Genomic DNA, 26,700 nt, shown 5'->3' with positions numbered 1-26,700 from the left:
GGGGGGGGGGGCTGGACTCAGTGGCCCCTTCCAACGGTATTCAGACGTAACCACACAGGGCAAGCAAAGGACGATCGGAGCCAAGCACAGCACAGACGTGGCGGCAAAGGTGGCCGACCGCAAACTTTCGCTCTCTGCATGGCACACGTTTATTAAAGTCGCCACTCTGGGTTGATTCAACAGCTCGGGAACCGTGAGAGAAGGTGTGCAGAGACTTGGCGGCGCGGTCGCGAGAACCGCAAGGTCAAGGGCGGGCGGGGTCGACCTCGCTTGGCATGCTACATTAAAAAAATAAAAAAAAATTATATATACATATAAACATAAAAATATATTAAAAACAGTAATTATGACAGTAATTGCCAAGTAAGTGAAGGGGTCTATCCACCACCCAGCGAGTATTTGGGGATGGAGGAAATGCTAATCTATGCAAAATAACCTGAAATCACTGCAAGGAAAGACCATGCGACGCTAACCCTACATTTCAAGGTCGGAGCAGCTTACCGCAATAATCACAGCAGAACCCCCCCCCCCCCCGCCCCCTGATGAAAAACACAGCGAGGTTTAAAAATAACGTACAGAAATCATACAGTAGGTGTATCAACATCCAGTAGGAGGAAACGCCTCGCAGAGACTCGAAACGGCGCAAAGACGACCGCTGGGTTTTATGATGCGCGGCAGAGCGCTACGTTTCATGAACGTTCAAAGTTAAGCGTGAACAGCGAGGCCAGAGGGAAGTGGATTCATGTTTAAAAATAAAAAATATTTAAAAAAAATTAACATGCACTTTTTTGGAAGGACAAAATTATAGTTTGTCTTCTTTTTAGGAAAGTCAAACATCATGCCTGTCTTCAATTTTAGTGTAGCCTAACATTAAGTCGAAGAAACTGTAATCTCGTTTTTTTTGTTGTTTTATTAAAGTGCAAGATCGGGTTTTTTTTAAGAATGCGCAATGTCCATAATTTGTCTTTTTGTAAGTGTAATCGTGTAATATCAATAGTTTAGGAAAGTGCAAGTCTGTCTTCTTTTTAGGAGTGCGCGCCGAATAGTTTGTCGCCCTTGTAGGTAGACAAGGGCGAAAATCTAAATTTGTCCTCTTTTTAGGAAAGTTCAACATCGTTTTGTCTTCCTTCCAGCAAATTAAAACTCGTATCTCTTCTTTTTGGCGAAGTACAAAAATCAATCATTTGTCGTCTTTTTAAGAAAGTTCAACATCAAATGTTTGTCTTCATTTCTGGGAAAGTGCACCATCGTTTTTTTTTTTTTTTTGGTCTAAGGTTCCGGAAAGTGCAGCATCGTAAGTTTGTCTTCATTTTATATTAACAAAAATAAGAAATCAACATCGATGGTTTGTCTTCCTTTTTATGGAAGTCCACCATCAACAGACTTGTTTTGTTTGTCTTCTAAAAGTGAAACATCATGCTCAGAGCTTCTCTGGAAACTTGTTTTCTGTTAACGTGCACGTCGGCGTAAACACAAGCTGCTTCCTTTTCAAGCATTTGCACGAGAACATGAAAGCGCATTGTCTCAAAAGGCGGCACTCGAACCAACTGGCAAACCTGCGTTTGGTTGCCATGTTTTCCTCTCCCGAACATCTGCGACCAGGCTCGATTTTGTGGCGGGGACATCTGTTGTGCAAAATGCGAGGCCATAACACTCCGGCTGATCGCTCGTTACGGCGGCGCGCTGCACACAGTCCACATCATCTTCCTTTTAGTAGATGTTCGCCAAAATAAATCAACGCTCTGTCTTCAACGACTTACTCGGCTTCGGTATGCGAGGAGGTTATGACAACATTAAAGGCGACATCATTCACACTCGAGACGAGAGAAAAGACGCCATTTAGGAGGTGATCTATGAATCTGTTTGCCCCAGACGTGATCCTGCCTCGTTGTTGTTTAAGAGCATGCTAATGCTAATGCTGCACTGTTAAGAAATGGAAAATATCCTGCATAGGCCCCAAACTCAAAGCCGTAAAAACTCATTTTAAAAAATAAAAAAATTATGTTGGTGTTCATAGTAATCGACTGAGCGGAATTAACTGCTAATTATTCAACCAGTCTCTTGACCCTAAAAAATTACATTCGCTCATATCTAAGTGACAAAACAAACCACTTTTTCTCATGTAAAAAATAAAAAAATAAATAAAATAAATTATCTGAAGGTTTTTTTGGGGGGGTTCTAATGAAATAAATAACAGAAAGAATGACAACATCTATCAAAATTTTTATTTTACAAAAAAAAAAGAAAAAGTGATGTCAGGATTTACGCCATCTATACTCGTAATTGTAACTGATACAAAACTTAAAATAGAAAAAGTCCATCAAATTATTATTTAATATTTTATTAATTTGCTGAGAAACACAGAATCTTGAAGTGATATCAGGATTTTATATATATCGAAAATGTATTATTTCTTTTAAAAAAAATTTGTAACATATATTATATAATTTATTCTTTTTTACATTTTTATTTTTGCAACATATATGTTTTTCAAATTCTTATATTATCTAAATTTATTTTCATTATGTAATAAAAAGAGGATAACGCCGTTCAACTCTACAATGAAAACGTGTTTTCCCCCCCAGTGATTGCTACTTTAATGAATAAATAACTTTAATGCCAATTTAACACTAAATGAAAACAATAAAACTATTGCACTAAAATTTGCGGCAAAGGCTGTTATTTATTTATTTTTTTTAACCCCACCTAAACTTTTTTTAATGCTATTTTTGACCTTATAAGAACCTTAAAATGATGGCCGGTGACGAAATATAGTGTTTTATATGCGGCATGTGCACTTAGCGTGTTTTTCTGTACATGTCGCCAATGCATTCCCGTGTTCACTTCCCAGGGACTAATAAAGCAATCAAAGCCACAAGACGTCCTCTCGGTCGCAGTCTCCCTGCGACCGCATGAATGGGGCGAGGCGGGAATGGAACAAATGATGTGGGCCCCGATCCCGGCCATGTACAACACGTGTTGGCCGCACAGCTTGACGCAACCGCTGGCACCTCGCTTGTGGCGCTCATGTGCTGGGCAGTCCTCTTCCGTGCGTATGTGTTTGAGCGTTATGGGTTCTCAAGTGGAAAATATCCTCACAAAAAATCCTCACAAATGACTTCATTTGCGCATGCGGGGCAATCGAGTGCAACTATTGTTAGATTGGTCATTATTCGTATTGGCAATGGCAAATACTGTTGACAGTCCAATTTTTGGGGGTGGCATACAGTTACGTATACGTTCCAAAGCCACCACAATAGGTGAAAATCTGAGATCCAGAGAGAACAACTAACATTTTGAAAAATAGTTTGACCCCTGACGCACACATTTGAACACTTAACTCATTCACTCCCAAAGACGTGTTTAAATGTCTTTTCAATCTTGGTCCAGAATTGGCTGGTATTGAATGAGTAAAATTATGAAAATACACTTTTTAAAATGTATTTAAAGCTGTGCTTATTTTTGTCTGGTCTCTGGCGTTTGGCATTAGAGTTCAGCATTAACCTCAATGAAGCTCCATTTCAGTGTTCAAATATACAATTTTGAAGTCTCTTTTGTTTCATGTCTCAGCTTTACAGTAAATCTCAAATGGGAGTGATGAATAAAAAGCTCCAAGCTTGTTTAAAGTATCGATTTAATACTGTTTGGCCTTGTGTGGTAGCATCATCATTGTTATTTTTTTTTTAAAAAGCCAAAGAACAAAAATAGGATGACAAGTATGAGTCACTCACTGAGTTTGTGCCAGGCAGCCCGGTGCGACGCAGCTCTCTGAACCAGGACAGATCAGCACGCCGGTCAGTTCTCGCATGTCCACCTGCACGTCCGTCACGTGACCCGGCAGAGGTTTCAGCACTGTCAATATCTTCTCTGCCAGACTGTCACCATGGTGACCGACTGCACCTGATTTTTTATTTTTTTTAACAGAAAAGGAAAAAAAAAACATTGTTAAGGAACATCCCCTGCAAAAAATTTACGATACGTTTCATAACAAAACACAAAACTATCTGCTCGGAACAGAGGGAATTTGTCATATTATTTTTTCTTTTAAAAATACGAATATTGTAAATTCAGTTGCAATTTCAAGTTTGATTGGTTTCATGACCAAGCAAGTAACTCAAATGATCCATACATCAAATCAATTTCCCCATTGAAATATTTTAAATGCTATTTATCCATTGAAGCCAGTTCCATTTTGTTATATTTTATCGTGAATACACAGTTGTAGAGTACGGTAGTATTAATTGTGAAATTAAGTCTCATCATTTTTTTAATCGACATATTTTCCCCTATAACTTTTTTTCGACTGACTTGTTTAGGTTATTCGTTACATTGATTGTTGGAGAACATTTTGAAATTATTTCTCCTGATCTCATTTTATCACAAAAACCTGGAATTTAAACAAGGTAATTAGTCATTTTTATATCGACAAAAATCTGCAGATTTTTTCGTGATTATTTATTTTTACATTCTGGCACGTTATTAAAACATAAAACAAAGATAATGATGGTGAAACAAGCGGTAGGAGGAAAAAAATAAGTTATTTTATTCATTTTGTATTTGTATTATTTTTTATTTTTTTTAAGAGGTGGATTAACCAGTTAATGGAATTTCTATTTTGCCAAATATCGAGAAAAATCCACATGTATTGGCCCAAATTTAAAACAGGGGTGGTACATCTACGACACGCGACCTGGAAAACAAACAAGAGGTACCCGTGAGGTCCATGGTGCGGTCGACAAAGATGATGGAGGCCTTATTGGGGGCCGCCTTCCTGCGGTTCTTGGCCTGGGGGTGAGCGGCCAGTTCCCCTGCGATGAGGCGACTCATGGGGCCCACGGCGAAGCTCTCCTCCCTGGTGCCGGTGGCCTCAAACAAGGCGTTCAAGGCCCCCGCCAGCGCCTTGATCTCCAACTGCAGCTCGGCGGGAAGCGCGGGCATGTCCACGTCCAGCAGGCTGGCAAAGCGCTTCTTATCTGGCCGCTTGGCGTTGAGGGCGCGCAGGTCCGGCGGCAGCAGCGGGAAGAGACGGGCGAAGGCGGGCGCGAGGAGCAGCTGCTGGGACACGGGGGCGAAGGACAGCGGCACGTGCAGGACCTCGGCCGTGTAGTTCATGTCGCCCATCCACTCGCACAGCTTGTCCTCCAGCTGCTCGAAGACAGGCGCGGCGCCGTCTGCATCCGCCGCCGCTGTCACGTTGTTGGCGAGCAGGTGCAGCGGGTGGGACACGGCCGTGACCACTACGCAGTACTGCAGCCGGCTGAGCGAGATGATGTCCTTCAGGGTGTCCACTGTGCGTCCCTTCAACAAAGTGCTCACCTGGGGAGGGGAAATGCGGAGGGACATTTCCTGAAATGTTCTTGGGTCAATTCGACCCGCTGCATGATACATTATGAAAAAAATAAAAAGAGTGCCCAAGATGCAGCGTTCCGGTGCATGGAGCTGCTGTGCTTCTGATGCACCTGACAATTCGGTCACCGAAAAGTCGACTGCACTTAGCATAAAATCGCAGGTTGTATAAAAAAGAAAAAAATAATCTTTTTGATCCTCTACATATCCCACAAGTGCATTTTATGTTAATAGTGAATGGGATCATTGGCAATTTTGTATCATCTTTTTTTTTTCATTATTCATAAAATAAATTTAGATTTTGTGTGGAACACACAATAAAATCAACTAAAAAGAAACATACAAATAAATACATACAAACAAGACTATCCACTTGCACAAATCCTGTTCTAATTTGGGATGTGGCTATGTTCCAAACTAACCAATCACCAAATTAATCACATTCAAACTCATGTTAAATGGGAGTCAGCACACACGTGTGCCTTTGATTAAAAAAAAAAAAATCAGATATTCTTGAAGCTTCTTTTTCTAGTTTTGTCCAAAAACTGGTTGGTATTTGAAACTTTTCGTAATTCTCTCCATCTTGACTAAAGCAATTCCATCTGAAAACTGCAAGACGTTAGGTTTCAGGGGAAATTTGGACCCATTCTTGGGGAATAAAATAACAACAAATGTTAATTAACCGGCCTTTGGGTGGTTCAAAAACACACACCCATTTCGACTCATCTTGGGTTCCCTTTTGTTGGCTAACTTGCAGTTGTGCTCATTTCCACTTTAATCCTTACACTTCCTGAACGCATGCTTCACAATTCCCATAGTAAATTATCCAGGCCAAGCATGTGTTATTCTTATCATTCCTCACCACAAACACCGCCTTGGGCTCGTCCTCACTACACGACTCGAAGCTGGAGAACTGCTTCACGTTTCGAGCTCCGGCGTCGAACAATGCGGCGGCACCCCCAGCGCTCCAGTGGAGGATTTCCGCGCAGGGGTCGTCCATGAAGACCACCGCCCGGTTCACCTTGGACAGAACCCGGTCCCACATTTGCACCGGAAAGTGCCACACGTCCTCCGGAGTAAGCATTTTGACCACACAAGACAGTCGGTGGCTAAAGCGGTGACAGCTCAGCCCGGAAGAAAACAAACACGTTGATGACGTGTCAGTGTTGCGTCGCGTACATTATACGCCACCACTGCGCAGCAGTGTTGCTATGGTGAAGCAGTATTATGCAACGTCACAATAGCTATACTGTAGCTACATGGAGGGAGGGAGGAAGTGAGTATTTGAATCGAAAATATTAAATACTATTAGTTCTGTTTCACGCATTTTTACTTAAAATAATTAAATCCGTTTTGAAGTGTATATACCGCATATATAAAAATCACACACAAAATAATTAAGTATTTTACCACACACGTACGATGTAGCAAAAAAGTAAGCCAAACACAAAAACAAACCTATTGTTAAATGAATACAATACAATATAGATTGTGCAGCTGTATTTAACGCTCTGACCTGTTCTTCAGCATACATGGGCGATAGGTTGAAGGGCTGAATTACGATGAACATTCCCGCCTTCTGCTGACATTTTATTTCATAACATAAATGGATAGTCGTCAAGTGTAATTCACTCTTAATGCTCATTACGGTTGCAGTAAATGTGAGTGACTGCAGCCCTGTGAAATGCATCTAATGCTGGAACCGGTCATGTGTGAAACAATGGGAGCTAATTCAACTCCCATTAAATCCTCTTCACCGGGAGCCATTCCATCCATCCACTATCCAAAGCGCTTATTCTCAGGGTGGCGCGCATGCTGGAGCCTATCTTTGGGCGGGAGGCGGGGTGGATGTGGATGGTGCCAATCACAGGGCACACATAGACAACAAACATCGAGTGTCTGATTATCACGCATGTATTTGGAATGTGGGAGGAAACTGGAGTACCCAGAGAAAACCCATGCGGGCATGTGGAGAACATACAAATTCTCAGCTGGAAGACCGGAGCCTGGATTCGAACCCTGGACCTCTACACTGTGAGGCGGATGTGCTAACCAGTCCTCCACCGTGCCGCCACGTCCTATTCCATTCTACTTCCAACTGGATGTGAGTGCCATTGAGTCGTGGTGCATTCAGGTTCTGTCAGAGCATAGGAAGAGAAAAAGAAAAACTGAATTCCACATTTTGATGAATACTGTGTTTGTGGAATAAACAATTTAGCAGATTAATCCATCTGTTTGGAGCACTGCCATTTTGATCCTGTTCCGCCTCCCCCCCGCTGCCGATTGAACTTGTCAATGTGTGCTCGGGCTCGCATTGCTCGGGTTTACCTGGTTTTTGTGTTTGGTCACGTTACGTGGGTCAACTGGGAGTCACCATAAACTTTGCATGAATTTTTATTTTTTTACTACTTTTCATGTGTGATTTGCTGCCACAATGTGAACTCAAATTTTTGCTTGCAACTCAAGGCATAAAATTGGTCGAGCGACGTCTCATTTCTAAAAACTCGTTCGACCATTGACTCGTCAGTGGAGGTACTGGATTTATTTTTATCCCTTACTCTCGACTAACTCCTCATGACAGAAAGGGGTTAGTGTCCCATCTGCGTGTGCATGTGTGTGTGTGTGTGTGTGTGTGTGTGTGAGAGAGAACATGCTTGGCGGGGGTGTGAATGTGATGACTATAAAGAGCCTGTTTGGCGAAGACGAGCCAAGATGACCCAGTTAAGGAGTTTTAATGCGTTAATGGAGCCGCGGGAGTTGTCGTGTGGCCGTAAGGGAGCAAGATTAGGATGTGTCCTGTTTTCTATCTCTTTAAAAAAAATAAACAACCTTACATAAACGCAAAGCTTACATGACGAGCGCCATCATTTCAAATTCTTGTTCCGATCTGGAAATGCATTTTTTTGCGCAGGGTTCAATCTTGTTTGCTGAGTGAGCTGAGAGCAGCCGCACTGCACACAAAACGCTGGCACCAAAACGGAATTGACAATCATGTTCAACAGCTTCAAAGTGGATGTGCAACAGTCAATTCAATTTGTAACAATGCACAATTGGCTAACGTTTGATTCGATTGCGGCGCGGCCTTGTCATTTCGCAACACCTCTCACAGCCCGGGAGATGGACTTTATGTGATTTTCCTCTCGTGAGGCTTCAGCTCCTCAGTATGACACTGTTAGTAGCTCTTCGCAGAGGATAAAGAATATGACTTTGACTAATGCTACATTGTCTTTCTAGGTGTGTCGCTGCAACGTCTGTGTTCAATCCGATGCTTTATCGAGTTATCGAACGGCAACATAGATGTCAATTAACATTAGCATTGAATTAGCGGACCAACGGGCTAAGCTTTGTGGTTGTTGAAAATACGCAAAGATTGTTCGATGCTTTGTTTGACAATGAACTTCTAGTAGGAGTCGCATTTTTCAAGCCGCACACTCCATCTCACAATTTGCGATGAGGTTGGTGAATCAGTGATGCTGTGCTTAAAAATCGTTCATCAAGTGGGGCATTTTCTTGCAAATCACACGAAATACAGTTTCCCCGAGTCCTGCTCGCTTTTCCTTTCCGATAAAGCGGCCTGAGTCAAAGGTAAACGGCCTTGATTTGATGCCCATGTCGCAACACAATCAGTTCTCACACACACACACACTGTTGGCCACACGAGGCGCACCGAACGCCTTGAAACCAGAGTAAGAATAATAGTGGTGAAATGGCGAACGCAAGAAAAAAAAAAAACAAACAAAAAAAACTAGCGTTGTGCAACATGCATCGCAAGCCCTGCAACATTTAAAACAAGATCACAGATTGGGAGTCCACAAAAAAAAAAAAAGAAATTTGCAAAAAAAATAAAATAAATAAATAAATTACGTTGCAACATATCATCTTTGTTGATTTCTATTAGCCTACCAATGGTGTTTCGCACTATATGTTAGCATTAAGCTACCGGATTTTTGTTGGAGGAAATTATTCTGTTTGGTTGAACATTTTGCTATTTAAGTACACATTATTTAGTTCACTTTTTTGTTTTGCATGTCAGTTTTATGGCAAAACATCAAAGGTGCTGAGACTGTGAACTACTTACACACACACACACACACACACACACACACACACACACGCACACACACACGCACACACGCACACACGCACACACAAACAAAAACACTGCGGTTAGCGTGAGTAATTGTTTCCTACCTGTGGTGCTCTTGCAGCGAATGTTTGATGAGGGGGCACAAAGTTGCACGCTTGGCAACGTATGAGAGCACTAAGCGCTAATTGAGGCCCAAATGTGCTTGCGTGGCTTCTTGGCCGCTCTCATCCAATCGCTTCACACAAAGCACGCTCCGAGATGGCGCTGATGGATTTCACGCGGGCGTGAGGTGAGCGCTACCGTCGCCGACACAGTAGGGAACACACGTGCACCTCGTTTGCGGCTTTCATTGAAAGTGACTTGAAAAGATAGCCTCCATCTATTAAACGACGACAAATTCACGTCGGCATTTCATTTATTCTGGTGGAGAACAATGGCTGGCAGGAATCTTTTCCAGATGATGTTGACTCCCGGGGCTGAATTCCATGGGGGCCCAAATCCTCTGATGTCCCGGTGCCAAAACCCTTGTGGGCATCGGGGAAGACTCCCAAATGGATCCAGGGTCTAATCCTACGTGGACGAGAAGCCAAATCCCTTCTGGATCTCGAGGTCCCGTGGCCAAATCACTTCTGAATAACTGTTCTGTATTCATTTTTAGACCCATAGCTGGATCCTATTCATTTCACTACCAGCCAATTCTAGAGCAAGTCTGAAAAGACGTTTAAAAACGTCTTTGGGAGTGAATGAGTTTTAAGGGCCTCAGGCCAAAAGTGGACCCCAAGCTAATAGCCAATGTGGATTAAACACCAAATGCCCGCGAGGGTTCCCGAAGGATCTGGGACCCAGTTCTGTCTGGACCTCTGGAAGATTCCCATCTGGACCTGTGCACTATCCCATGTGGACCCCTGGTTCAATCTGATATGGAACCGGGGGGGATTGGAGGTTGTAATTAGCCGCACGAGAGCCCCCTTGTATGACATGTGTAGTGTTCTGTACACTGAGCTCACAAACCAAAAAAAAAAAAAAAGAAATTTGCCTCGCTTTTCTTTTGCCTCTGGTGGGGTCCCTGTGGCAAGACTGCTCAGCATATTTCTCCTGGTGAAAATGACACCGTCAGCGATTTTCTTTTTTTTCTTTTTTTTTTGCAGAGGGCTATTTTTATCGGCACAAAAAAACAAAAAAAAAACAAAAACAAAAGGAGGCAGGCACTATAAGTTCAAGAAAAATGGAGCCTTATGGATAGAAGTGGTGTAAAAGCTCTTTCAAAAAAAAGTGCCTTGTGCGGGATGTTTTTGGCACTGGAGGTGTATCGAGCAGACGCTTGGCGCGGGTTTCACCTGCTGGCAACATGGCCGCTTAACAGAGGGTGAAGGGGGAGATAAAAATAGAGATTCTATTTTGGGGCTCTTTTGAAGATAAAGATGTGCTCTTGCTGTGAAGCCTTCCTGGATCGTCTGCGGCTTCGCTCAGGAAAGGTTCGAGGCACACCTGGACTCAGGAAGACATACAAGACCCCCCCTCCCTCTCCCCACCCCTCACCCCCCCAATGTGCACCATCCTCCAAAGGATTGTTTATTATGACACTGCAGCTTGTGCACCCCGAATTGCAAATCAGCCATTTTTGCAGCTGCAGGCATGCCCCCAAGGGTCTTCAAAGACAACACATGAGCCCCACATGAAAAGAAACATGAACACTCCGATTTGGTCCAGAGGGGAGAGCGTGAAGAAGCAAGTTGAAGTGCGTTACGCGGACAAACTCATACGCCGTTACTTTAAAAAATAATCATCATTAAAAAAAAAAAAAATGGAGTTTCACCTCCTTATCACAAACATCAAACTGTTTCCACCCCACTTCTGACACCATACGTCAAAGAACTCGAAACGCAGCAACTAACGAAACCAAGAATACAAGCCAACCGTCCCAACGTCTGACACACTTTGTTCCAGATCTCCACTGATACGAACGAACCGCCCCACTTCTGACACCATTACATCCCACAACGGACTCACTTGTGACAGATCTCTCAAGGATACAGACCAACCACTCTACTTCTGACAACGTTTGTGCGGAACTCAAAGGATGCATACCAGACGTCCTACATCTGACCCCTTTCGATCCCATTTCTGATACAATTTGTGCAGGATTCAATGTACACGATCTGATCATTGTACTTTACAATTACATCAAACTTAGTGTGGTGTAGTGTCGTGCGACATCCCATTTCTGACACCATTCCCCATCATACCGCTGACATATTCATCACATCAGTCTAATTTAACCAACCTCGAACCCCGCTTCTGACACCATTTGTCATTACATTCAAAGGAAAAAAAACAACTTACAACTCAACTTCTGACTTTGTTCTCATCATACTCCTGACACGACTATCTATGCCTCATGATCGCAAACTGGGACTGGGTTTTGGACTAATGAGCCACTTGCTGCGACACCGCCACTCAAAATCGAATACCTTACCATTGAACTGCCTTTTCCGCTAAATATCTTACGTTCACATAACTGCATGGATGTCAGTATTATACTCACTCCACTGGCATATTTAACAGCGTGAACCTCTACCAAGGCTTAAATACGTAACACACACACACACACACACACACACACACACACACACACACACAGCAGTGGCAAATCCCCACGGTTGCTCGCTAAAAATAGTCAAGATCACTTTCATTTGTCATGGCAGGAGAGGAGAACACATAACCTCCACAGTACATGTGTGTGTGTGTGTGTGTGTGTGTGTGTGTGTAGGTGTGAAGAATGAGAATACGGAGTAGGACAAGCATGCATGCGGGCACGCACACACACAACGAGTGACGTTAGGATGGAGGAAAAGAACCATCTCTAAATATCCGCTACGTGTGTTTGACACGCACGTCAGTCTCCGACTTCCCCTCATTTGACCCACGAGGGCGTCACGCCGCAATACAATAAGCGCACGGAAACAGAGCACGCAGTTGCCACTTCTGACACCAGGATGCCAACTCACCATTCCGCTTCTGGCACCGTTACATCCTAACTCCTGATAATATTTGTCGTCGAAATGACAAGGGTAAACAAAGCAGGGTTGGAGTGTCATTTTAAGTTGTAATATCACCAATCACCACAAGATGGCAGTTATGTCTTGGGCTATGTTCACACTTCAGCTCAATTGCGAAATTTTTTTTTCCCACATATGCGACGCAGATCTGATTTTTTTTTTTTTCCAAGAAGCATGAACATTTCCTTATGACCGTGTCAGAAGTTGGACAGACAGTTTGGTTTCTTCTCAGTACTGTGACAAACTAGGCCTGAAGTGGCACAGTAACGGCGTCAGAAGCGGAATCACTTCTTTCTGCGCTTACATCTCAGTGTGGGTGCAACAAGAGACGAGAGGCAGTTTTTTAAAAAGATTTTTTCACTTTTATCTCATTTTATGGGAAGGCCATATTTTTTGGTTCTGTATTGTCGGATATCATATCAAGTTATTCTGAGAAGTATACATTTTGCAAGTCAGGCATTTCCTGTCCACATGTCTTCAGTCAGCGTCAAACGGGAGCAGCTTTGTAAATTTAAGACCAGAAATACCAACACGGGATGCCAGGACCATTTTTTCCCCTCGCATTGTTCCCTTTGGAGCTACAAATGTTGTGAATGTGTGTGTGTGTGTGTGTGTGTGTGTGTGTGTGTGTGTGTGTGTGTGTGTGTGTGTGTGGCGAGGGCTGTCTGCCAAGGTGCATGGATTGAATGAGCCCAGAATAGAGTTCTTCGATGGAGCCGGACCAAAAAAAAAAACGATTGGTTTCATGATCGGAGGGTCGCAGCTGCTCAACAGACCGTCACAAGACGTCTTAGCTTTTTTTATTACATTTTTTTTTGGGGGGGCGTGAGGGGGCGCGTGGAGGGTTAGGGGGGTTGAGATTTAAGACATTCAAGAGTCTTCATTGTCATGCACAGGTTAAAAAAAGTTCTTATCGAATCAATTTGAACCCTTAACAAGTCAGATGCCACAAATAAGGCGGAGGGACAGCCGAGCGGTTGGCGTCTCGTCTTTGCTGTTTATCAGCGACGGCGGCGGCGGCATCCTTCCCAACCTCGCTGAAGTGTCACCAAGTGTCTGTGGAGTCCAACTTCCATCTTTTGATTTAAACGTGCTGGAGGTCCACGCCCAAGGCCGGAAAGCTTCCCAACTTAAAAAAACAAAAAAAAAACCAAACAAAAAAACCCCAAAACAATTTGCTGCACTCGGTTTCCCTCACTGTCTTGCGCTCATGTGTTTTCTTTTCCGTCAAGGACTTTCTCTTCTCATCCCTTTATGAATCATTTCCTTTTTACCTTCTCCTGACACACACGTGCGCAACATCTCCGCTCCCCCGCCGCCGCTTCTGTTCAACTTCTCCTGCTGGGATATTAGGAACAGCAGGTTCTCCCTTTGCGCGAGCGTGTGCCATATTTAGGCTGTGACATGGTGGATGGGATGTGAAGCTCAAAAAAATGTTCAGATGGGGGATAAATGGTGTCAGAAGTGGCATCAAATAGTAAAGTGAAGAGACAAATAGTGTCCAAAGAGGGATGCTATGAGATATATGTGACAAAACAGTGTCAGAAGTGAGGCAGTTCTGCGACCGGTGGCGTCAGAAGTGGCACGTTAGAAGAGGTCAGTGATAAATGTTGGATAGGTGAGCAGAGTTCTGTCTTTAATAGTGTCAAAAGTTGGATGGATGAGTAAAGTTCCGTGATAAATGATGTCAGAAGTAGGACGGGTAGTTCAGTCCGAAAAGAATTGTGACAAACTGGTGTCAGAAATTGGATAGATGAATTGCGTTTTTTTTGACGAATTGTTTTGGGGAGTTGCCAAGTAGCACACAGCTCCAGCAGTGGGACGGGTCGTGGAATTTTTAGACCAATGGTGCCAGAAGCGACCACATACACAGCAATGCTGCATATCGATGTGAAAGTCAATGTCAGGAATGGGCGGCAAGCCTGACATGCACAACGCTGGTGTGAGAAATGCTCGGTTGCAGCAAAATGTCAGCCCGTCCTCCCACGTGAGCCGAGGGCGCGCGTGTGTGCGTGACAAGAGTGAAGTGGACGCGTGTGTCCCCGGGTGAGCGGTTGCAAAAATGTCGGTCAGAGTGCGACTGGTGCAGGCGGCTTTGTGATGGTGCAACTGTTCAGACAAGCAAACTCTACTAGCTTGCCACTTCTGACACCACAGATTCGACCAACCATCGCACTTCCGGAACCATTCATTAAATGTAATGAAGCGTCCCGCTTTTAAAACATTTTGTCAGTGAATTCTACTAGTTGTCTCACTTCTGACACCAATTGTCAGAAAAGTCCACAAATTTTCTCCTTGTGACACCAGCGATGAAATAATCCTATACTTCTAGAACAATTAGAACATATAACGATGCAATCTGAAATATTCTGCAGAGAGCTGTCCCAATTCTCACACCATGAAATACAACTCTACTTTCCTCATTAGCTTCTAACATCATGTAGCAGTCAGATCGACAGCCCATCCCGCCGCTGACTCGATTGAGGCCTCTGACTCAACTACCCAACTTCTGACACAGTTTATGAAATAAATCGTGAAATGCCCAACTTCAAACACCATCAACAGTACACTACTTAATTTACCGAATTAATATCTGACCCCATTTCCCCTGAAATGTACCAGCCCACTTCTGACACCATCTCTCACTTAACTCTATAATCCATCCAACTTCTGATGCCACGAATGAAACTCTACTTTCCGAATTTATTTTATGTAGCACATAAATCTGCAACCCATTCCACCTCTGACTCAACTGATGAACTTAACGAATGGTGCAACTTCTGGTACCACTTATGAAAAAAAAAATCATGAACTGCCTCACTTCTGAGACCAATAATCATAGTACTCCACTCGCCTAATTGATGACACCATTTACCCTATGCATCCCACCATCCCACTTCTGACACCAATTTGCCACAAAACTGTACAAACTGCAGCACCATCTCTCACATAACTTTTCTATACAATCCACGCCTGAGACCATTTATCACAAAACTCTTCAAATTCAAACATCTCATAATTTATGCACATAACTTTTCTAACATCCCACTTCTGACACCTTTTGTCAGAGGGCTCTACTGTCAGGGCCACTTCTGACACCAATCACCACAAACCTCTCCACTTCTGACATCTATAAGAGAATTCCAAAAACAAGCTCACCGTTTGACATCACTAGTTGCAGAATTCCACTTGTCGCCCCACTTCTGACACTGTCGTTGTCCGGTGACATGTCTCCAGCAATTGAGGTGACAGCAAATGCCTGGTGCTAGCTTGCAGCTTCACATATCTTGGCGAACAAGCCCACTTCAGCAAGCCGAATGTCGCCTTGTTCTCACTTGGCGCTCAGCTGTGTTTTCACAGGTGTTCACCGTTTCCTAAGTGGCAACAGGTGCGCATTTCTACATTTCTACAAATGGAACCAACCAACCAGAAACTTCGGACCATCTGCGTTGCAGGACTCTTCTCGGTGTCTCGAAGGTCAATTGGAGGGCGCGAAAGCTCACAGTTTTGTCTGATCTTTGGTGGAAAAGACCAAATAAAAATCCCTTTGCTCCACTTTCCCAAATAACGAAAGGTGCCCACTTTCATCACTGTCATATGTGAAACATACATCACACACGCGCGTATGGGATTTGTCAGTATAGGCCGTGAGGGTGTTAAGACAACCTGTTTCCTCAATGTACATTTTTAGCAGCACTCGGGAAGCGTCATCCTTGCGGTGGGTGATCCAATTGACGTCAAAGAAGAAGACGCAACTTGGCGCGGAAAAGTATGTCGTGACTGTAGCGAAGCTACGTGCTTGTCATGCTTCATAAGTGACGCAAAACCGAAATTCATTTGGCGGTATCCGTCGTCTTGAAAGAAATGGGGTCAGAAGTGGGATGGTTTGGTGTCAGAAGTGAGTATCCACATCATAAGTGGAATAGAAGATGGAATTGAAAAAGGTCGAGTTACAATAGTTACAAGGGGAAAATATGACAACAAACAAGTGTCAGAAGTGAGTATCCACATCATAAGTGGAATAAAAGATGGAATTGAAAAAGGTTGAGTTACAATAGTTACAAGATAAGGGGAAAATATGACAACAAACAAAAAAAATAATACCACATGAAAACCCAAAGTGAGCAGATTTGCTGATATGTTTTTCCAATGACTTTTATTGACCATTGAACCAAGTGTACTGATATCAGATATACGACATGGGCCGAAGCGGACACAAACAACCACGGCGGACGGCCGAGGGATACACAGCAACCGAGTCTGTTTTTTTTTATTTTTTTTTAAATCTCTTAAAAGTAAGAAAATGAGTAAGGCCTCCACAAAGTCACCTAATGATTTAAATAGTTTCCGTTTTCGACATCTTATGAACACATTTTTTTTTCTTGAAATCTGAAAGAAATGAGTCAAACGACACAGACGACTACTTGGCAACGTGTTGTATGATAAACAGATGTAGTACCAGTGCTTCAATCAATATTTTATTTTATTTTTTATATACACAGGGATAGAACCCCAAATGTTCGGTGTCCATGTTCCCAGAGACAAAAAAAAAAAGTCCAGTCTCATGAGAGCGCCACTCAAAAGTCCATTTACATCAAGCTTCCCGGCCACGACACGATGGTCAACGTGATCCTTCCCCGTAGTTCCTTGAGGAGACGTACCAACGCCATGTGGGTCATGCCCCACGTACTCTTTCCGTTCACCTCCAGTAGGATGTCCCCGCACCTACGAACATGCAGATCGGTAAATAATTGGCAGGAAAGAAAACCGCAAATCTGGACTTGCATCGTACCTTATTCCGCCATCGTTGTAGGCCGGCGTGCCCTTGACGATGGAGCGTATAAAAAAGCACTGGTTGCAGTTGACTTCCTCCTGGCCCCCCACGATGCTGAACCCCAGGCTGCCTGACATGCTCCGCCGCAGCACGATGTCCTTGCAGCCGTACAGGTGCCTGCGGGATCAAAGCAGCATGTGATTGATCAAAGCCGGTGTTAAATCCACTTCAAAAGTGTGTCACAAAAGATGACGGAGATCATTTCAAATCAGAAATAGAAGCGATGATGTCATGCATATATGTACACACACATGCATGGCAGGACACACGCACACACACGACTAAATACTATTATTACTAAATAGCGTGCAAATCGTTTTTCAGGTGAGTCCAACGTAAAATTCTTAAAGTGGCGAATATTTGTACATATATCATTTTTCCATCCAAAGCACATTTTATTGTCCTTGGTCAGAATGCTAAATTGGCTGCCACCCAATATATATATTTTTTTTCGACCTCTACATTGCGGTTCTTCTTTGGCGAGACGAATCCAACTTAAAAGTTTTAGTACCACTTCATTTTGCAACATCCCGTATGTATTAAACTAGCAGGTCTTTACTGTTTATAATTAGCGTAATATCGATGATCATTTCTGTTAACCTCTCATGAACTTTTGTTCTGACAAAATTGCTCGACTCTTAGTTGCCGTTTACTGTCAGACTAAAAGTGGATTTAAAACAACCTGACAACTACTGAATGAGAGTCTTAATAGCTTGATGCTAATTAGCATATATGCTGTGGTGTTTTACCCCTTTAACCCTTTCAGGGACAGCAGTTATGACACTGGACAGCTTGTCATGTCATTTATCCTCTACGTAGAACAACTTTTAGGTGTTTTTTTTTTCTTCCTCTTTGAAAGAACTTCTCCAATGACGAACCTGGGCAGCTGCAGCCATGACACCCACAGCGGGGAGTAGTCATTGTTGGGCAGCGGGCTCTTGGTGGTGCTGTCGGGCGAGGACGCCAGGCATGGCGGCAGCTCGCCCTCCGGCAGACCCTCATCGGGGGGCCGCATCTCCAGGACTTTGAGTACCACAGGCGACGAGGTGTTCTTCAGGTTCGCCACGGCCTCGCTCCGCGTCACTCCCGTCAGATCCACGCCGTTCACGTTGAGTAAGATGTCGCCTAGACGAGGGGAAGAGTGAGCTCCATGAAATATTCAACAACCTCCAAAGGCGCCCCGGGTGAGCGCCACCTGTGCTTTTGCAAAGAACAAAGGGTGCTTTCGAGCCGCCACCTGAATGACACGTTGCTGTGTGAGCATATGCAAATATCATGAATATTTATTCAGCCTCCTGTTAAGTTGTGGGTCTAATTGACCCATTTCATTTAGAAAAGAACTCCAAAGTACTTTTCTGCTTGGCTTAATAATATCATAAATTTGCAAAGCAATGGTTAGATGTATGGAGTTAAGAATGAGATACCAAAAATGATTATTGGGATTAATCCATTGTTTCAAAGTGTTTAATTCCTCTTGTATTGTGTTCAGTTAAATTCTTCCCAGAAAAAAGCAGAGCGGTATTATCAGCAAAAAGTACATGTTTGAGGATCTCTGATACCTTCCAGTTATCGTTCAGAATATAATATGACTGCATATTATGGGAAAGAAGAATAATGGACAGAGAATTGATCTCTGGGGAACTCCACATATTACTTTAGTCAATTCTGATTTGACCTCATTTAAATGCACACATGAGTTTCTCTTTGCAAGATATGTCAATAAGCCATGATTGTGCTTTTCTTCTGTTACTATATCAAATCATATCGTTCCAATTTTCTTATCAATTGTAGCAAAGGGCTTATTAAGGTCAATGAAAACCTTAATGATATACAGTACAGTAATCTTCAGTATTATCACACAAATACATAAAGGATTTAAACATGCCCCAGGTCAATTTGACCAAGGGGCATTAGCACTAAAGCGCTAGGAAAAAAATAAATAACAAAAGGAGGGTGAAAGAGCAACAATGGTGCGCAACATAGCAATGTGACCCATTCAGCCTTCAGAATCTCATAAAGAGAGATTCATGCATGGAGGGTCAATGGCAGGCCTAATATGCATTAAGGACACACGAGTCAGCAAAATCTACCTCACGAGTATTGCCATGACATAAAATGATCCTGCAGACAAGTTCCCTCCTTCCCGGTGCTACGCTAATGCTAATATTTTCTCTGTGTTGGGAGACAATTTGCGGAGCGCTGAACCACCACCGCCGCATGATTAACTTTCATAATTAAACGCGTGTTCGTCAATCAGCATATGGCACAAATTCATCAGCGCTGCTTGGTGCGGTAAAATTGTGCCTGGTAGTGCACAACATGGAATGGAAATGTATTTCATTCATCACACATTCAAGGTACAGAACATTTTTTTGGTCTGCGTTTGACACAGCAATTTTTTTTTAATAAAAAGTGTGCATCCCAATGTTACCTTTGCGTATGGAACCCTCCTGGCCTACAACTCCGTCGGGGTCCACGTTTGTGACGTAGATGGGCAGGTCCCAACCGCGGCTGGACATGCCGCCGGCCACGGCCATGCCCAGCGAGTCGTATGGCTCCTTGGTCAACGTAACCGTCTTCTCGTAGCAGGCGGGCTTCTGGCACGAGTCCTACGGGATTTGCAATCAATTAATTTCCGAGTCACATTCGATGTCAGTGTGTTTTTTTTTTTTTTGTGTGTGCTGACCAGCAGTGTTTGCTCAATGTCCACCGGGGAATATGGCGGGGGGCCGTCCATGCCCCATGGAGCTTCTTGGAGGATGTCGGGCGCAGGCAAGCAGATCTGACGGGACACGACGAAGTGCACGCCTTCCTCGCTCGCCTGGCAAAAGAAGACGAGCTTTGTTAAATATGGTAAATAAGGTTTGGTTGAACATTTCATCCGCGCTACTCTCCGTTAGCGTGTCTAGGATGTTGCATTAAATGTTGGCATTAAGCTAACAGAGCTCATTCCAACAAAATTCTACATCTTGGTTGAACATTTTGGTGTTTAAATACATATAAAATGTTTCATCGCTTTTTTTTTTCTTTTTTTCCAATGTGTCAGCTTTATCAGTAAATGCCAACTCTGAGTGACAAAGAGCTTGAAATAGCATGCATCTCAGCTAGCTGGCTACCATTAGCTAACTGGAGACAAAAAAAAAAACAAAACAATATATTTTGGACAAGTATAATAAAGCGTTCAAAAGTTTTTACTTTATAGTCACTAGAAAAAGTTAGTGGTGGTACGTGTCATCTAACTGATTCCATCTGTCACCGAACTAACATTAGCTAGCAGGCTAACGTTTGCGTAGCCAAAGAGACTCCACTAAAACACCAGTAAATAGCTTGTGGGTTTTTTTTTTTTGAATAATGCCCCCAAAAAATGATTCATAACAACTTCCAAAAGGCTATGATGACAAACTCCATTACTTTCATCCTCCATTTTTTTCTCAGCCTAAAATAGCTTGCGGCAAATATAATTGAGTCTCATTTCTTATTGAAGTCACTCCCCTAAGGAGCATAAGCGACTGTGTAAGTGTTCTGGCATTTCTTTGATTGGCTTGGATTGTAGTAGGAGAGCTTTTATAGGAGCTACTTTTTTTAAAATAACTTGCATTTGCCATCCGGTGACCTCCCATTCACATGCATTTATTCACACTTTTGCCTGACGACTAACCGACTGTTTCTGTCACCTCACCTCCTCTGAGAGTCGCCCCGGTCTCTGCTGCACAGAGCTCAACTCCTTAATAAGTCAGTCTTGGGCCCATTATTGCCTTAATTGGCCTAATTTAATTTCAGGATGGCTGGCTGTTAATCTCTGTCAGAAAGTGCCTGGTCGGGGAGTGCAAGAGGGAGTAGCCGGTAGAGCCAGTCAGTCAGAACTTCAGGCCCGCAGACCCTGAACGACTTAACAGCAATTAAACGCCATTAGCCAACAAACGCACCAACCGACGACTGGCATGGGTTTGTCAGGGAATCGGCGCAATCAAATGTCGACAGCCAAGCAATTACCACAAATCACTACAATTGCCTTTAATACCGTTTGGAAAGAGAGCCATAGGAACACTAATATGGTTCCTCAAATCGTGCACGTCCATTCCCGGTGAGACGAATAAACACCTTCATTTTTCCATGATGAAAATAAAAATAAAGAATGGATAGTAATCAGAATGACTCAGTTCATTGATGCTATTTTTGGCACGCAGACATGATTTTAATCGACGTTGCGAGCCAAAACAGCAGCACCTAGCGAGGCACATAAACCGCTTTCTCTTCTCCCCTCCATTAGAAGCAACGCAAGGCAAATCAGGCCGCCTGAACATTATTTTGTCTGCACTTCACCAACCTGTATGAGCAGCGCAGCATGTTCCGGGGCTCCGTAGCGCAGATCGTGTCCGTTGATAGCGAGCACGCGGTCCCCGACCCACAGCTGTCCATCCCGAGCCGCCAGGCCGCCCTCCAGCAGGTCAAAGATGTACAGGCCGGGCTCCTCGGGCCGCCGCACCAGCTTGATGCCCAGCTGCTCGTCGGGCGCGCTTTTGCTCAGCACCACGTGGACGCTGTCGTCCCGGAACGGGTGGTGATGGGGCAGGCCGTGCGACGGGTGGCCCCCGGCGCCGGCGCCCACGTGCGGGTGATGGTAGCGGTGGCGTTGCTCTCGGAGGATGGTGAGACGCAGGAGCTGGCACGGCTGCTTGAGGGTGGCCACCGCGTAGCAGTGCGACACGTTGCTGATGTCGATGCCGTTCACCTTGGAGAAAATGGATTCGATGGCGCGGAATCAAAAAAGCAAGATCGATGAATTTATTTTCGATCGTCAGATCGCTATTTTCAATTCGTCAATATCCGGTCAAGCCCTCCGATACGGTGACCCGGCGATACCTTGAGGATCATGTCCCCGGGGAGCAGGCGTCCATCTCGGGCGATGACCCCCTCCCTGTAGATGTCCTGGATGAGGATGCGCACCAGCGGAGTCTCGTTGCCGCCGACGATGCTGATGGCGAGCGGCTCCGACGGCTCCGCCCGCGTGATTTTAATACTGGTCACTTCCCCGTCGGGGATCAAGTGGTGAAGCTGTGGCAGAGCCAACACTGACGGACCAGGAGAAGAAGAAGAAGAAAAGTTTGAGTCCAGCTGTACAGTGCAATTAAAAAAAAAAACACGTTTTGAAAGCCAAGTTAAACAGGAGAGGAAGTAACGAGAAGTTTGGGAAGATGGCGGCGCAGCTGCCTCGACTCCCTCAGGTTACTCAAACACACTGGTATGCGCCAAGAAAAAGCAAAAGGCGCTTGGCTGATTGTCCTCGCTTGATGTTTGTGCAATTAGTCACATCCATCTGTACGCAATGTGCATGGGAACAAGCTCCACTACAAATCTCCGCTGCTGTTGCACGCCAGTGTTGTTGTGAAACAAAGCGTTTTTTTTTCAAGCCCCGGACTGCAAAGGAACAAAGACATCCTTCGTTTCGCAACGCGTGCTGTAATTTGGAGCTATTTCACTCAGTCAGATGCAGTGTCCATTTTGAATTTTGCTCCAAACACAAACGACTGCTGTTGATGGTGCCATTCCCTACAAAGACAAGCGTGATGTTGCATTTTCCAAATGAAAAGACCAAAAAAAAAAAAAAGGATGTTGCACTTTCTTAAGCGGCGTGTCGTCCCTTCCCCCCTTCGCTGGCGTTGCATTCTCTCCATTTCCAGAGTCAATATTTGGTCTGCGTATTGCTTCAAGGTGGCGAGCGTGCAGTCCGTTCGCCGCGATGAGGTAAAGCTCCCGACTCCGCTCACCTCTCCTCGTACTCCGCCGTTATCGCTCTTGTGTTTCTGCTTGTATCCGCTGCGAATAGGCATCTTTAATTTTGCGTCTCTGCCTACTATATTCATTCCCTGCTCGTTTGTCATCGGTCCCTCAAATATGACTGTGCCGCATAGTCGCCGGGGTGTGCATATTAAAAGGAGACGTTCAAAGCTTCTTTTTTTTCCCCTCACAATTTAAAACAAAAAAGCAAGGGCTCACCCCAAAAAAAGAAAAAAAAAGTCTATTTTCACTTGTGTCGGCAGCACTTCATCACTGAACTGGCCGGAGTCTAACCCAGAACCTCAGGACTGTGAGGCAGATGTGCGTATCACTTCTCCATCATGTTACTTTGTCGACAAACATTCTAAAATGAATTATAACAATGTCTCCTTTGAAGTAAATGATCAGGGAAGACAAACGGCTCCAGCGGGTTGCACATGCTCAACTCCCCGGGGACGTTCCATCAAAGTAGTTGATCGAGCGAATGAAGGAAGACTCTTGGCCCGTGACGTCCGCTTCATCCTGTCCGAAAGCGCCTCGGGCGTGCACTCTCCACCACGTTCTGATTCGCCTCCCGCGATGCAACTCTTATGCAACGTGCAGCTGAATTATTAAAAAGGAACATCTGCTTGGGCTCGGAGCCGTGTCACCGTCCTTGTTTCAGCTGGGGGAGCGTCACAAATACACATGCACACACTCTTCGGGGAATCGTAAAGTGCAGATGCGGCAGTTTAACCCTCTGGGCTCTTTGCTGGCCAATTGTGATGGAACTTCCTAATGGTGAGGAATGTGTTGGATTCTGGAATTTCTGACTTCAACTCCTTAAATAAATCAATAGCATACTGTTGACTTTAATCATACAATTTTGGTTAAAATGGGTTTGATTATTGACTTAACACTTGAGATGAAAAAGTTTTGGACCAGATTAAAACAAGTGAGCAATGTCATGTAATTATGCTGAATTTCCAAAACAACCATTAAATCCCTTTAAAAAAAATTTTTTTTGAGCCTTGGTTTGCAGACTGAAACAAGAGTCAGCACTCAAGGAGCCAGCGGCTTGCGATAATATTAGTCGTGTTTCGCAGAGGAAAAACAAGATATGCCTGTGAGCATGGTTGTATCGTGTGTCGACATGTGCTGCTCCACTTTTTTTGTTCAAATATTCGTTGCTCACACTAATGGCAAGAATTGATGTAAAAGAAAAAAAAACCACTTAAAATTCTTTAAAATGACAGACTCTGCCTGTAAGTGGCCACACATCAACAAAAATGGCGGTAAAATCCAGCAAGGCCGAAGGAATTGGATTCCATCATATTCCATTTTTTTTCCAAAAAGGTACTCCTTGTTGAATCGTACCTCCTTGTGGCACGCTGGAATTCCTGGCGTTATCCCGCTCCTCCGAGGTCTCATGATTGACGGCGGTGCCACTCTTGGTCCTCCGCAGGACGCTGAACGCCCGGTTGAGCCTCCGGAAAGAGCGGCTCCGCACTGGAAAAGGGAGTTGAGGAGTGAGGATGCGAGGGACTTTATAGACACGAGGAGTCAACATGTCTGGACATGTCTGAGAAGGGGCTGCGGAGGTTTGCACCTGATTGGTTCAACCTTTGGTCACCACTTATCAACCAATGATTCCTTCCGTGGTAATACAGAACAGATGACTGGTTTCTGCCCTTTGAAATCAGTTCCACCGATTGGTAGTGCTGCTCCAAATATTTGACACATGGTGCTGTTTAATGATACAGCAACAGTGATCGAAAAGTTCCAGCGGCAAGTGAAATAATAAATGCCGACTGCGGAAAATACATAATTAAGAAAAAAAAAAAATCGAGTGAGCCATTAAACTCCAGGACTGAAAATTAGTTTCGGTGGCGGCGTTGAGTTGAGTTGAACTTCTATGAGACACATCATGCAACTTTATTCGGGTAAGATTTCTTCCCGTAGTCGCATTTAAGTATGAGGGAAAAAAAAAAACCCTTCCAAATTTGAAACTTTGAAAAGACTGAAAATAGCGTCACCGTGCCCCACCGTGGCCTCGACACCACCGTCACCGTTCCCCTCGCCGCCCTCTACGGAGCTGAGACGCGATGGCTCCTGACAGCCACATTATTCTTTAAAAGCTGCGGTTGCTTCTGGCCGTGACAGCTTGCTCAGCGTTGGTGACGCGCACGGCGGCGGCGGCGGCGGCCCGCGGTGGAAAGTGCTTCACGACGTCATTTGGGGTCCCCGATGACTGAACGCTGAAGTTATGGGCGGGGAATTTTGATTGCGTTCAGGTGGGAGATGTCACTTTCGACGCATGCTAGCACCGGCTATATTTAAACTCCATCTCCATCTCTTTACGATTCTGTTTTTCTGCATGAGGCAGTCGTTGGACAAAACAATATCATCCAAAATGGCGGCTTCAAAATAAAATAAAGACTTCACGTGATATTTTGAGCATGGGCTCATGAGACGTTTGTACTTGAGACAGACATGCCAACCAAATTACATGTTGCTAAGGGAAACTGGTTTCAGAAGATGAACATTTTCCCCAAAAATTCTTGGGGGGGGTCTAGGAAATTGGTCTGAGAAGAGCACAGAGTAAATTCAAATGAGCCTTAGCAACCGCGAACTTGACGGACTTTCTGTGTCTTTTCAGAAACGGGACTGTTTTGTGGGTCGACTTTTGCGAGTCAAACAAACTGGTTTTGTGGGCTGAATTTTTCCAAAAATATGTGACTGAGAAAATTTTTCAGACAATTTATGAGGGCCTTTATGCTGCTAAAATGGCTGCTTCAAATCAAAAGAAGACATGAATTTTGGGGTATGGGTTCACGAGATTTATTTGTGGATCTAGTCATGATAGACATGCCCACCAAATTTCATGTTGCTAAGTGAAACTGACATTGGGAGCTGAATTTTCCCAAAATTACAAAGGAGGGGGTTGGGGGGGAGAGGGGTGACTGAGCAAAATTTTCAGTTGATTCTGCAAAAATTGCTTTTTTGAACCAAAATTATGGAATTCCTGTACCTTTTTGGGCAAGGGATCCTGAGACTATTTTTTTTATTTTTATTTTTTGGTGCGTCTACTCAAATTTCATGCTTCAAAGTAAAACTGGCTTCAACTGTGAATTTTCGAAATTTAATTCAGTGGCAAGACCAAGACAAGCTTCAAAGTAAAACTGGCTTCAACTGTGAATTTTCATGAAGGCATATATTAACCAAATAAAAATAGAAGGCTTCCTGTGTCCTATCAAGACTTTTTGTGGGCCTGCCCATGAACGACGAACCCACCAAATTACATGCCGCTAAGTGAAACAATTTTTTATTTATTTTTTTACCATGATGAGCAACTCACACTCACTCTTCTTGCTGCTGCAACGGGCCGCCAGGCTGGTGGTGCTGCCCGACTGGCTGTGCTCCTCCATGCTGGCGTCAAAAGCCGGGTTGACTAAACCCGCCTCGTCTGACAGCAGGGCCACGGCGGCGGACGCGGGGCCGTCGCCGGGCAACGTGGCGATGGTGAGCTCCGACGTGCTGTCCGTGCACTCGCCCTCCTGAGAGCGCCGCTTCCTGTCCGCTGAGAGGCCATAGTGAGAGGCGCCTTTACACCTTTA

At 44.2% G+C, this 26,700-nt stretch overlaps 2 protein-coding genes across 6 annotated transcripts in view; both read right to left on the bottom strand.

Moving 5' to 3' along the window:
- The window catches only part of scfd2 (sec1 family domain containing 2), an 89,240-nt gene extending 82,730 nt beyond the window's left edge, over positions 1-6,510 (bottom strand). For both annotated transcript variants that reach the window (XM_019897034.1, XM_019897035.1), the window contains exons 1-3: positions 6,209-6,510; positions 4,713-5,316; positions 3,732-3,900 (exon numbers count right to left, since the gene is read on the bottom strand). In XM_019897034.1, the coding sequence (XP_019752593.1) occupies positions 3,732-3,900; positions 4,713-5,316; positions 6,209-6,430 (995 nt within the window). In that variant the 5' untranslated portion in view covers positions 6,431-6,510. The remainder of the gene's footprint in view (positions 1-3,731; positions 3,901-4,712; positions 5,317-6,208) is intronic.
- Positions 6,511-16,629: 10,119 nt separating this feature from the next.
- The window catches only part of lnx1 (ligand of numb-protein X 1), a 32,356-nt gene continuing 22,285 nt past the window's right edge, over positions 16,630-26,700 (bottom strand). For 3 of the 4 annotated variants that reach the window (XM_019897014.1, XM_019897015.1, XM_019897017.1), the window contains 9 exons: positions 26,442-26,695; positions 24,461-24,592; positions 22,190-22,398; positions 21,654-22,058; positions 20,013-20,147; positions 19,758-19,935; positions 18,205-18,451; positions 17,285-17,443; positions 16,630-17,217 (listed from right to left, as the gene is read on the bottom strand). In XM_019897014.1, the coding sequence (XP_019752573.1) occupies positions 17,082-17,217; positions 17,285-17,443; positions 18,205-18,451; positions 19,758-19,935; positions 20,013-20,147; positions 21,654-22,058; positions 22,190-22,398; positions 24,461-24,592; positions 26,442-26,695 (1,855 nt within the window). In that variant the 3' untranslated portion in view covers positions 16,630-17,081. The remainder of the gene's footprint in view (positions 17,218-17,284; positions 17,444-18,204; positions 18,452-19,757; positions 19,936-20,012; positions 20,148-21,653; positions 22,059-22,189; positions 22,399-24,460; positions 24,593-26,441; positions 26,696-26,700) is intronic. The other variant, XM_019897016.1, reaches the window with a different exon arrangement.

This window comes from Hippocampus comes, unplaced genomic scaffold (genome assembly GCF_001891065.2).
Source record: "Hippocampus comes isolate QL1 unplaced genomic scaffold, H_comes_QL1_v1.1 scaffold22, whole genome shotgun sequence".
Classification (NCBI taxonomy): Eukaryota; Metazoa; Chordata; class Actinopteri; order Syngnathiformes; family Syngnathidae; genus Hippocampus; species Hippocampus comes.
Note: the sequence above shows the minus strand (reverse complement) of the source record. Positions and strands in the feature narration are given on the sequence as shown.